Raw genomic sequence first — 13212 nt, 5'->3', positions numbered from 1 at the left:
TTTGATTTCTATGTGTTTTATGTTTTCATACTTAACAGTCATAATTGTAGGAATCAAATAATGTCCACTCCACTGAGTGGAAATGGTATGCAGACACCAACAACACCTTCCACTCCAAATGACACCTACTTCTACCACAAAAATTATTCTAAATTTCATAAATAGATCCACTCTTTTTGAAACGTCAGAGTTAATTTGTTAGTTTTTCTCAATTGCCAAAACACAATTTCTGAAACCTTGCTCCATTTTCTGAAAACATTAAACACAAAACCTCATCTTCAAGCACTACTTACAAAACCTCTGACTCCTCTTGCAAAATGGAAAAAAAAACCCGCCTCAAAACAGTTTTATCTGTGTTTAAAATCAAACACTGCTCTCAAATCATTAAACAAAGTGATCAAAATGATATACACTATCAAGCAGTCAGTAAACAATACACCAAAAAATAGAAAACACATTGTTCAAAACATATAGTTCTCTGGGAGAAGTACATTTTTAATATCAAAACAAAATTGTCTTTTGATGAACGAAAACATGTTCTATCAACAGAATGAGGCATTTATATAGCGCTTTCATATGTACTACTGTACACCCAAAGCGCTTTACAATCATATCAGGGGATCTCTCCTCAACCACCACCAGTGTGCAGCATCCACTGGGATGATGCGACGGCAGCCACAGTACAACGGCGCCAGTGCACTCACACACAGAGAGAGTGATAGAGCCAATTCAATGGATGAGGATTATTAAAGCCATGATTGGTAGGGGCCAATACCGATGGAATGTGTCCAGGACACCGGGGTTACACCTCTACTCTTTACGAGAAGTGCCATGGGATTTTTAATGACCACAGAGAGTCAGGACCTCGGTTTTACGTCTCATCCGAAGGACGTAGCTAAAAATTTATCAGAAATTACTACTCTGCTTTGCTCTTTTGCTCCTCCTTGTTCTGTACCCTGCATCTCACAAACTTGTCCTTTGTCTCTGTGATACTGTAATTCTTGTTCTTTGTTGATATGAACCTGCAACCAGTCAAAATCTATTGAGCAGTCAGTTACTGTTAACAAATGGAAAGCACAATGTTCAGGGCCATACAATTTGTTCATTGTACAGTATACAGCCTATAATGCACTGTACTACAGTATACAATACTAAAAGGCAAAAATCAAATATTGGTTGTCACATCATTTTGAGTCATCATCAAATCAATTTTGAGTGGTTGTGTTCAATCAATGACATGTGTTCTCTGTATTTGATTGTTGCCTCTTGTGTTTACCAGTATGGATGGCGTGCATTAGAGTGCAGAATGTGTTTTGAGAATGTGTTTCGAGTTTTGATGAAAAGTCTAAGTGAGATCTGCAAATTGTGTATTACCATGTGAAATGGTTTAAGGTATTGACAACAGACTGCACAATTAGCTAAATGAGCTCAGGCAACTGAGAACTTTATTCAGCCATTGGGTTTTAGCAATTGAGAAAACTGTAATAAAAGGGTCAACTTTAAGCTTATAAGCTTTTTTTCTGCTGCCCCATTCGCACCAGTTTTTCAGCCCAAAATAAATTACTCCATGAGTGTATATTCATAGTGTATAGGCCTATTCATAGACACTTTTTTGACATATAGTACAATGCACAGCACAACATTGATTAGCAGTGTTGGGTAAAGTTACTTGTAAATGTAATTCATTACAATGTTGCATTACTCCCTTAAAAAGTAATTGTGTTACATTACTTCTGAGTTACTTTTTGGCTTGCTTGTTTTTGTTTTATAGCAAAAAATATATATATATTTTTTTTGTCAAATGTAAAGACCCTTCAAATTCACGCCTGTACAGTAGAGGGCGCAGCTCAGACAAACCTTTCAGCTGTGTGCCATTCTGGATCGCAGGAGAAGAAATTTCAGCACTCTTCGGGAATAAAAACAACAAATGAAACACAAATGTTTATCTAAAGTCGTTTTGCTTCTGTGGTTGAATTGGATCATCAAAGGTCAGCGGCAAAGACACTGGTTAATAAAGTGAGATTAAATACATTAAGTATATTTGTGTAATAAAAAAAAAAGTATTATTGCAGGTTGCGTAATATTCAGTTAACGTTAGATGAGTAAATTAATGCTTACATTTAGTCTAGAACTAACATTAATGTGTATACAGTGCACACAACGCCTCTCAAGATTTCTCTCAACATGGGTAAGTTACAGGAGAGAGGTGTCAGTCAATAAAGGAGAACAGTAGCCTAAACTCAGAAAAAAGTAACACAGATATTTTGTTGTAAATTTAAAAGTAATGTGTTACTTTACTATTTACTTGGAAAAAGTAATCTGATTACCTAACTCACGTTACTTATTGATACCAATATTGATTAGTTTATAATCAAACCATTTGATGCATTAGAGTTAACATATTTTGTTGATCCTGGAACAACATTCATGTCCAAAATGTAGTGTCCCTACCCCAAACCTAACCCTACTCGGAAAGCAATTTTGTGTTTAATAGACGTCTAATAGTCATCCAAACACAGCCCTGACGTATGGCTAAAACCAAGGGGGTAATCCATCAGCCGGAAACTGAAGCTTCGCCGGGGGCCGCCATTGGCTAGCGGACCCCCACCTGCGGTTAGCATTCCATTGACTCCCATTCATTTTGGCGTCACTTTGACAGCGAATAACTTTACATCTGAGGCGTTTAAAGACTCCATTTGTCCATTATTTATTTCTAAAGAAACACGACAATGTATAAAAGGCTCCATTACCTTGTATCTTACGTTATGGCCCCGTAGAAGCAGTTTTTGTAAAAATAGGCTAACGATTGTGTCATAACCACGCGACTCTCTGTCGCACAGTCGAGAAATTACCGTATAGACCGGCGGAGAAGCTCGCAAGCAATCGGGGGAACGTGGAGGCATAAAGTCAACACTGACTTATCAACACATAACACGGATGTAGAAGCACCAAACTTGTCCACTTGATTGGCAGTTTAGAATGCTGTTCCAGGATCAACAAAAATCACGTTCACCTTTAGCATTATCAATATAAATATTAATCCAGCTTTTGGAAAAGGCAAAAAAAAAAATCTGATTGTAAGATTTTATGTGAAGGAGTAATTTTTAGTAATGAGACTGGTCCAGTAATCTATGAGTCCAAATCTAAAGATACTTGCCACTCAACTCCACGGAGAAATTTTCAGCAAAGTTAGAGCTAAATACTTTACATAATCATCTTGTAGTCATCAATCATTTATTCAACTGGAAGATTTTGAACGATTCTAACGTTTCTAACATTATAACCTTTTATTCTCTTATTTTGGCACTTTGAAATAGCATATATAGTGTAGTATGTATCATCCCTCTTTGTCATTTCTATAACATTTATCATTGCCACAAATTCTCATTTATGAGCATTAATGTCAAATGCCATAATTGAGATACACTTTATTTAAATACTGTCAACAATCATTTAAAAACATGTTTTTCATGAATCCCACAGCAAACTGAACAAAATTGTTCAGTGTAAAAATGACTTTTGTCCACTCCTTTCTAAAATATTGACACAATATGTCATGTCCGTTTGTTTATTTCATTTGTGCGTGTTTGTTTTATAGCAGGACATGGTTTTTAGAGCACTGAACCTGGCATGACAGGATCACACCAAGCACCTAATGCCCTATCGCTCACCCAGATATCATAGCAGTCACACATCTTAACATCGCTTTCTGAGAAACCAGCTTCTCCATACCCTTTAATTGTCACAGGCCTGAAGCTGCATGTGAAGGGCTCATGCCTGCAGAGGTGCTGTTGCTTGGCAACAGTTCCGTCAGAAGCACAGTAAGGTGTGAATGTGGTTTCTGAGACGTCCGCTTTTCTCTCTCTCTCTCTCTCTCTCTATCTCTCTCTCTATATATATATATATATATATATATATATATCCTCTCTCTCTCTCTCTATCTCTCTCTGTCTCTGAACTCTTTTGTTTGCCTGTTCTACTCCAGCTCAAAACAACTTTGAACATTGTTCCTTATCTTCACAATAATAGGACTGATGCATGTGATTACATTTGTCATGTTTTAGTAGAGGCTCTGTTTATGGCGTGACTTTACATAAAGAGGAACTACAGCAACAGGAGGTGTTGAAAACGATGACCTCATTACAGTTGTCAGTGTGCTTGACCGCTGCCTGTACAGCCGAAATGACTGTTTGAATCTAAAGTTATGTACTGCATACAAAAACATATAATATAAATTTTTTTCCAAATATTTCATAGTCATAACAGGCTCGTTTTTGGAGGGAGTGAAGTGAAACAGTCAGGCCATGTGGTGTGAAACAAACAAACAAAAATAACTCTCTGCCAACTCACACTCATGCAGGTCTCGGCACACTGGCTTTGTATCATTTATAAATCAGTAGTAAGGCATTGTGTGATCATTTAGACATGGCCTAATTACTAATATGAATTATTAGTAGGTCCATTACTCACTATTAAATGTTTATGTCACTATTATGTCAAAAAAAAAACTCCTAATTACTGCTTACTAAATAGTTAGCATGTTAAGTTGTTAAGTTTAGGTATTGATATAGGGTTAAGGGATGTATGGTTGTACAGAAAAAGGCATTAATATATGCTTTATAAGTACTAATAAACAGCCAATATCCTAGTAATATGCATACTAATAAGCAACTAGTTAATAGTGAGAATTGGACCTTAAACTAAAGTGTTACCAAAGTTATTATTGATCTTAACTGCTTTATGTATGTAAAATGACTATTTGTGTGTATCAGTGACTTAAGTGATTGTTTATCTCAAGAAATACAAAATAATTCCTTGTGCTCTTCAGGCTGAAGATGTTCTGTATCACTGTACGCAAGTAATAGGTAATTTGGTTTGTTTTTGTCTGATGTCAACCATGTCAACCAAAGCCAGCTCTTAAAAAAAGAAGTTCCTGTCTAGTCATGTGACTTCCTCAAGCGTTTAGTTCTCCACTCCAGCGATCAGAGAAGAGCTTTTCTTCTGCCTCTTCCTCCTCTGGTGGCTTTTGTCGTTCTGTGAGTGGAGCACCGTGGCAGCGAGACAGACAGGAGTTAGTTCAGCACAGTCATACTGCCACATCTATAGTTGTGGTCCTCAGAGTCAGGAGAATACTGCCCACCCACAGCTGGATCAACATGTTACGGCGGAAACCATCCAACGCATCTGAAAAGGAGCAGCCTCAGGTGCAAAAGAAGAAGGTAAGAGTGTAAACCTTAATCTGCGTGTGCGGCCCAGTTTTGAAGAGTTGAAGCGAGAGTAGAAATGATGTTCTTGGAGGACCCCTCTGGAGGTCTGCATTCCCAAGAAAACGCAAACACACATAATAGGCTGTTTAAACACAAAAAGGTCAATGAAAACATGCTTCAGAGCAGAACACATGTGCCTTTGTTGCTGATCGTTTGAATCAACAGTAGGGTTTTGCAAATGTTTTCATTCATTAATGTGAATAATGGTCCTATTGTGATATGTCCCGTTTGTCTTCAGACCTGTCATTCTTAAGACTAAAGAACTGAAACTGTATGATTGTTCTGGGTTTATGCATGGCTGTGCAGCAGTTCCTGTAGAAACACATCAGACCGCAGCACACATCCTGAAGCGGTTCATACCTCACCAGAGCAAAGCATCCAAACACATCTCCTGAATTCAAAGTGACGCTTACGTACATTACGTAGAGTTCTGTCTCACTCAACTTCTTCTCGTTCAGCGGTTAACTGCTTCTATAGCATTACTCTTATTTTCCATTTGATTCACATCTTGCGTGTGACAGCCAGCAGTTTCGATATTTCTCCTCTCTGAAACTGCAGGTGTTACATAAATGCATGAAACCCAAGCAAAGCAAGATCGGAAAATCTTGCAGTTGTGCATAACGGTTACTTTGATGTCTTTAGTTTGTATTTTTTAAACCAATGTCTTGTATTTTTATCCAGAGAAGGGGATGTCGCATACAGTTGAAGTTCATTGGAATGGTGTAAAAATACACCACCACATCATCTCAAAATGCTGCAGTTCCCTCTTTGGTCAGGGTTTAGATTATGAGTAATCATTTCAGTCCAGATCTGTCAAAAATATATTTCAGAATCTTTTGATGATGCAGTAGAATGTTGTCACCGTTTTGGGGAAATTAATAGGGAAGGTTTGTTAATAGTCTATAATTTCCGCAACAGTGTAACTATTTCATTTAACATGATTTTCAAAGAGAAGCAAACTCTAGTAATTTTACTAGTTTTGACCAGCTGAACAATCTCTTCTTGCATTTTGGTTGGCTTAGCAGATTGCAGTCTGTTGTGTGTGCACAGCTCTGCAGGGATTGGCTGACATGCCCACTTCCTGTGCTGAAGAACAGTGCCACAGTGAAGGGTTTAGATAACAGAAAGAAAAAAAAAATCAAATTGGATAAAATATGCACAGCAGCCCACAAAACACACACTTAATGATTTTATCATTTATAAACAAAAGTGCCTTAATTATGAATGAATCAACTCTGGTTCTACTCTAGCAAGCCACACTTTGCAAAACAGTGTCTCTTACAGCTTAAATGCATAGGTATAATATTAATTAACATCATGTGATAAATAATTACTTTGTCAGAAATGCCCAAACCAGGCCTCATGGGCCAAAGTCAGACCATGATGACCTTTGGCCCACCATGCCATATCAGAATATGGTTACACTTTATTTCGACAGTCCACTTTAGACATTCTAGACAGATATAAGTAACTTTGCAACATGTCAACACACTCTCATTAATTTGCAACTACATGTCAACTAACTCTCTTTAGAGTGTTAGGAGAGTATTAGTAGACTGGTTGGGTTAGGGTTTGAAAAAGTTGGCAGTACTTGCAAAGTTACTAGTATAGTCAGTAGAATGTCTGTTGCGTACCATCAAAATAAAGTGTTAGCAGATATGAAGCAGACAGTCTACTAATACTCGAATGGCTGGTTGTTGATATGGAGTTCCTTAGTAGAATGTCTAGTGGACCATTTAAATAAAGTGTTACTAAGAATATAAGTGAATTAGATTTAATTTAATGTTAATATAGTACAGTTGGATATAATTCAAATGCATTCCAATGGCCTTGCTGTCCCTTTATAGTATGAAGTATGGGCAGATCTGATATAGACTGGCACATTGTTACTGCTGTATTTTCAATTACACTGAGATGTTACATTGACACTGTAAAGTGTCACTAAACACATTTTCCTATCTGTGAAAACCTATGACCATGACAGCTTATTTTTCATAGACAATTCAAAGGCTTTTCCATCCTACAAAACACTCATGAGTCATGTTTATAATTTCGTCTGGTCTATGGATCTGAAAAAGATAGTGTGGATTTTTTCGTCCCAAATGTTGCTCTGGAGGTTTGATAATGCTTCCAAATATTGATCAGGGTATATGCTTGTGGAAATACAATAGCATTTAATGGCCATTATAACATGAGCTACAGTATTGGTTAAACTAAACTGGATTTGTTCATGATGCATAGATAGAGATAACATTTCATCAGCATAATGCTGGATGGCTCTGCTGTTCACATTTTCGTTTTATTGCTCATCATGACCCAATGGCTTATGGTTGAATGCATAGGACAACATATCTATATACATCCACCCATCTATCTGAATACCCAACGTCTGTCTGTATCTGAATACTACTGTAACTTGAAATACTCTCTGATGAGAAACTGTTCTGTCTTCGTAGCTGTCTCTGCAAAGATCCAGCAGCTTCAAAGACTTTATGAAGCCAAAGCCATCGTCACCTGTAGTGAGCCCTGAGGCTGCCTTGGATGAAACCGTAAGTGCAGTAGTTTGTTATATGAGATGAAGTTGCTGTACTCAAGCTCCAACTCACTCCTGTCCTATGGGTAAATATTATATCATGTAGCTGTGCAAATTGACCAATATCTGCTGGTTCAGAGGAGAAAAACAACAGCATCAACAGAATCTGTACTCATTTGCAGTCAGCATTAACATTCAACTGCTAGAATGGTTCTTAATAACGGCTTCATCTCTAAAACCACACTTTTAAAAATATCCAGAGCCATTCAAGCAGAGAGCCTGCTTAGCCTTCTGTCTGATTTTAAGAGTAGACAGTGGTATCATTTGAATAATATTTTATAAATATTTTATATATTACCGTTCAAAACTTTTGGGTCAGTAAGATTTTTTAAAGACTTTTATTAAGCAAGGATGCATTAAATTGATTAAAAGTCATTATACGATAGATTGTTTAAAATTTAGTTTTAACTTTCTATTCAAAGAAACATGCATCAAAAAAACTAAAAAAAACATGCATCACAGTTGCATCTGTACGTCCAAAAACATATTGAGCAGCTAAAATTGGTAATAATAAGAAATGTTTCTTGAGCATCAAATCAGCATATTATAATTGTTTCTGAAGTATCATGTGACTACAGACTGGAGTAATGATGCTGAAAATTCAGCTTTACCATCCCATCACAGGAATAAATGACATTTGCAAAATATATTCAAGTAGACAACTTAATTTAAAGTGTATGTAACTGTATTTTTACTGTGTTTTTGGATAAAATTAATGCAGCCATGTATATCAAAATATATAAAAATATTGTAGGCCTATATATTTCACTATCAAATAAGACACTATTTTATCATAATAAATACATTTACATAAAAATAAATAATATACATTTATGATATATATTGTTATTAAAACAATATCCATTGTCTGTTTGATAACAAAAGTGTTGAGTTCAGTTATAATCAAATCAAAGATGTATGTAACAGATGTAAAATCCCCATGACGCTGACAGGTGCTTTTGTTTTCTGTCTAACTGCACACGCTGTCCTCGCAGTAAAAGCCTCTGACATTTAGAGGTAAAGAGGAGGAGCCACATTGACTCACTGACACAAAAACCACCGTCACAAACTTTACTGGAAATCCTGCATAAAACAGGGGCCCTTCGCTTTGAAACTAACACACTGTGGTTATACCAAAAACGAAAATGTGCTGATTCAGCTCGGCCAGGACAAACATGGCACTGCTGAACCATGGCGCATTAGAAATGCGTTATGTGAATGACACATCAAAGAACTCCAAACCGAAATTAAAAACAAGTCACAGTGAGGTTACTTGAGGTAAATCAAGGCAATTAGTTCTAACAGAGTTCTGTCTCAGTTTCTTTAACCATGGAGCCAGGACAGAACAACCAGACTAGCAACAATTATTCATCGCCTGCAAGCAGCTCTTTTTAGACAACACAAGGGGAAGTTTGATGAGTCGATAAGACACATTGAGTTTCTAAACTGAGCAAGTGCACAGTAAAAACAGCAATAGACAATTACTGAAAGCATCTTTTTTTTGGGGGAAATTTCTTACAGAAGTTTGATGGTGCACCACCAGAGGATTCAGGTAAAAGTAACGGAAAACTTGGAAAGAAATGGAGGAATGTCATATCTCGCACAATGACCCGTAAAACATCCAAGATGGTACAGAAAGCCCTTGCAGAGGAGGGGGTGAGTTGAAAGCACAAGTATTATGTATTCTTTTAACGAATGTATTCATCCTAATGTTAATTGCTAAATTATTTTTAGCATTTCAAGTTGTGTAGATTAAATTGAATACATTATTTTGTAAATTATATATTTAATTGTCATTTATGAAATAGCCTTAAACTATAGTAGTAGGCTAAATGCTTTAAAAGTGCATGATACTTAATGCATTAATTAACTGAACCAAGTTACTATGTTTAAATTCACATTTAAAATTGGTGGTAAAATTCTGTAAAATGTCTCAGTCCCAGAAACAGTGTATTTTATTTCATTTAGTTTTACTTTACTTTACTTGTCATTTTCTTAGCAACAATCTTTTAAAAAACAACAACTTCATAACAGCTTGAATGTGTCTCCCCCGTGTGGATGAAATCAGGATATTTTACACAGTCAGCATCTCAGGGTGTTTCCAGTGGTTAAAGTTAGGTCGCAAAGAAATTCATGAGGATATGAATTCAAATGAACTGTAAATTGTTACATTTGTTGATTTCAGAATGAGAGTGGGGAGGACGGCTCTATGTCTCCCATGTCTCCAGGTGACTGGATGCCAGATCTCAGTGCTGGGAACAGAACATCTGTGTGCTCCAACAGCTCAGAGGACACCATGCACAGCCCTCTCTCACGCCAGCTCTCTGGATGTAAGCCATCTCAGACCGGCACAATATCTTGGCTAAACCAATATCACTAAAGGCTGATTGATTTGTGTTTTTTCCTGATGTGCAGGTTCTGACAGACAGAGTCTGGACAGTGGCTTCAGCCAGAGAGACAGTATGAGACTGGAGGACAACACCTACACAGGGCCCTTCTGTGGCAGAGCCCTTGTCCACACTGACTTCACCCCCAGTCCATATGACATGGAATCTCTCAAACTACAGGTCAGCTTTTTAAAATGTGCTATTTTTGGACACATTTTTAAACCGTGTCGACATAAAAGATTAGTTTATACAAAAACAAAAATTATGGTAGTCATTTCTTTATGTATTCTTCTCTTCCTATTTGTTTTTTTAATATATTTGAAATAAATTTTCAATCCATTTTATATTTTTTCAATTATTTTTTATTGTTTATGCATCTGTTGTGATTCATTTTATGAAAATCACTGAATTATCCTTGTGTAACGCGCTATATAAATACACTTTCCTTGCTTTCTTTGTAACACAAAAAGAGTAATTTTGAGGGACTATCAAAAAAATGTACTTAGAAATTGCTAGTAAATTTCACAAATAATACAAAGAAAAAGCAAGGAACACATTGAATTAATCATGGCATTTTGAAGTAGAAAGACTTTCATCATAATAGAATCGAATTTTCTATTCTATTCAAAACAAACACCAATAATCTTTTATTTACAGCTTTGAAAAAAAATATTTTTTATAGTGCTGGCCGCCCTTTTCTATACAATTACAATGCACTGAAGCCTTCAAGCTTTAAAATGATTGCAAAAGCCCTGTAAAAGTATCAAAAAGTGGTCCATACATTTAATGTTTTTAGAAAATATAGCACATCATTTTTGAAGCTTGAAAACTGCAGTCCCCAATCACAAGATAAAAAGCAACCGGTATATTATTCAGATTTTTTTTTTTTCTGTTTCATGGGTGAAAGTCAAAAAAAGTATAAAATAACAGAATTTTGGGGGATTACTAATTGAAAAAATATTTGTAGTATATTGTATGCAGTGCATTGATATTTATCAAAACACACAGAAAGGAGACATCATCCAGATTATTGAGAAGCCACCAGTAGGCACCTGGACTGGTAAACTCAATAACAAAGTGGGCTCCTTTAAATTCATCTACGTCACAATACTACCAGAGGAGGACACGCCACCAAAGAGGAAGCGATGCTACAGTCACGGACGCCAGAAACCCAAACCAAAAACCTTGGAGGAAGTTCTGGAGAGAATAGGCCTAACTGTAAGCCTCAAGTTACTTTCATTGCTGTTTTCTTTTAAATTTGTGCGCCATTTCATCATAGTGCAAGAGGATCTGCTTTTTGACTTATGATTGACCACTGTGTGCCCAGGAACTGGGATCTCTCCTGTCCATGCATGGCTTCCAGAGCTTGGAGGACTTCACCGGCCTGAAGGAGTCTCACATGAACGAGCTGAACATTACAGACCCTGAGCAACGTGCGAAGATATTGAAAGCAGCAGAACTGCTTCATGACTGTACGTCCGAGTAGAGCCATCGAGCCTAGACTGTTATCCTAATTGTGTCCAACATGAAGTCTGTTTGATGTACTAACGTCCTTTCTGTTCTCCAGCCGAGGATGAATCCGACACCGAGGAGCAAAAGACTGAAATGCCACGGGACTCGGGTTGTTACGAGAGCACAGAGAATCTGGCAAACGGACGCGAGGAGCCCCAGGTGGATTCCCGAGCGGAGCCAGAAACAGATCCGGACACAGAAACAAAGCTTAATGCTGTTCAGGAACAACTGGAGGGGATGAAGGTGGAGGAAGGTTCTCAGAATCAAACAGAGTGAAGCCACCAGAATGTTCTTTTGATCCTGCTTCTTTAAAACTTTTAACCTCTCTCTATGATGGATCGAGAGTGTCATAGCCACATGCTGGATTAAATTCCATGAAGGAAACTATTTTATATGCACAGCTCATACAGAAGCCAATAGGTCCTCTTAGAAGACGGCATAAAGGTCTTGAAGGTACTATCATCTATGAACGTAGTCTTTCTCTTGGACTTTATTGTTCAGAACGTCTGACACCAAATATCTTCGAAAGGCTTCGAAATCTGAAACGACGGTTTTTGAGGGATTTTGAAAAACTGACTTTGCACCAAGCTATATTCCATGGATTAAACCTAAGGCTTTGTTCTTGCATCATAAAATAAGCAGCATGGTGGTGCCCCAAATATTGATTTGACTCACAAGGTTAAATATTCAAGACATCTATTATGGTCAATTACACGTAATTATATGCGTGATCTAACTGTGATTCTCTAACATCTGAGAAGTTTCATCATCATGATACCTTTAGCTATGAAGTAGCATTTTATAGACTACTATTCTTCCGTTTCTGGCCTAATGAATGTACAGAGTAATGGCAATTAATGCACTCATTTTTTCTTTTCTTTTTTGCTGCCAGGAATGAAAGAGGAAAGGCACATTGTTTAGTTAATGCACATGTACTTTCATATTATTCTTTTGCTTCTATAGTCAATGATTCTGGTTCCTGTTTGTGGTAATGTCTGTTATAATATGGTTTATTTTGTTTTTAAAGCTATTGTTGTTTATTCAATATTTGCATTTCCTTTGTACTGTTCCGTTTGTCTTGATATTGATGTCTGTACTTTCAGGGTTTGCTTTTTTTAACAACAAAAAAACTAAATTTTGAAACTACACCACAAAGAAGAAATTGTAATAATACCATATAATTTAATTAACATACATTTACACACAAATTCATAAAGTAGAAAGTGGAGAGTATGAGGATATACATGATCACAGTGTTATTACCAAGCAAACTGAACATAACCCAATTCGTGATGACGTACAATGTGTACATTATGCATCGCATCCACATATCTAGAGCAGACCATCATTTGCTAATATTCCAAACTTACACATTACACTGACTTGGCATTAAAGATTTTGATTATTTATGTGCCTCATTTAGTAAATTAGCATATTAGCATATGACACAAAA

At 36.7% G+C, this 13212-nt stretch overlaps 1 protein-coding gene across 1 annotated transcript; it reads left to right on the top strand.

Annotated features, from left to right (window-relative positions):
• Positions 1-4953: 4953 nt before the first annotated feature.
• Positions 4954-12950, top strand: sash3 (SAM and SH3 domain containing 3). Its single transcript, XM_079630709.1, has 8 exons — positions 4954-5219; positions 7724-7816; positions 9382-9516; positions 10046-10190; positions 10276-10427; positions 11256-11465; positions 11575-11719; positions 11815-12950. Exons 1-8 carry the CDS (start codon positions 5157-5159, stop codon positions 12033-12035), a joined length of 1164 nt encoding a protein of 387 aa, XP_079486835.1. The 5' UTR covers positions 4954-5156; the 3' UTR covers positions 12036-12950.
• Positions 12951-13212: the final 262 nt, after the last annotated feature.

This window comes from Phoxinus phoxinus (assembly GCF_949152265.1).
Source record: "Phoxinus phoxinus genome assembly, chromosome: 12".
In the NCBI taxonomy this organism is placed as follows: domain Eukaryota; kingdom Metazoa; phylum Chordata; class Actinopteri; order Cypriniformes; family Leuciscidae; genus Phoxinus; species Phoxinus phoxinus.
The sequence above is the reverse complement of the archived record's forward strand: the minus strand, read 5'-3'. Positions and strand labels throughout refer to the sequence as shown.

Coding starts and splice junctions, on each gene's coding strand:
- sash3 (XM_079630709.1), top strand. CDS start 5,157: ATGTTACGGCGGAAACCATCCAACGCATCTGAAAAGGAGCAGCCTCAG. Junction 9,517..10,045: donor AAGCCCTTGCAGAGGAGGGG/GTGAGTTGAAAG, acceptor TGTTGATTTCAG/AATGAGAGTGGGGAGGACGG. Junction 11,466..11,574: donor TGGAGAGAATAGGCCTAACT/GTAAGCCTCAAG, acceptor CTGTGTGCCCAG/GAACTGGGATCTCTCCTGTC.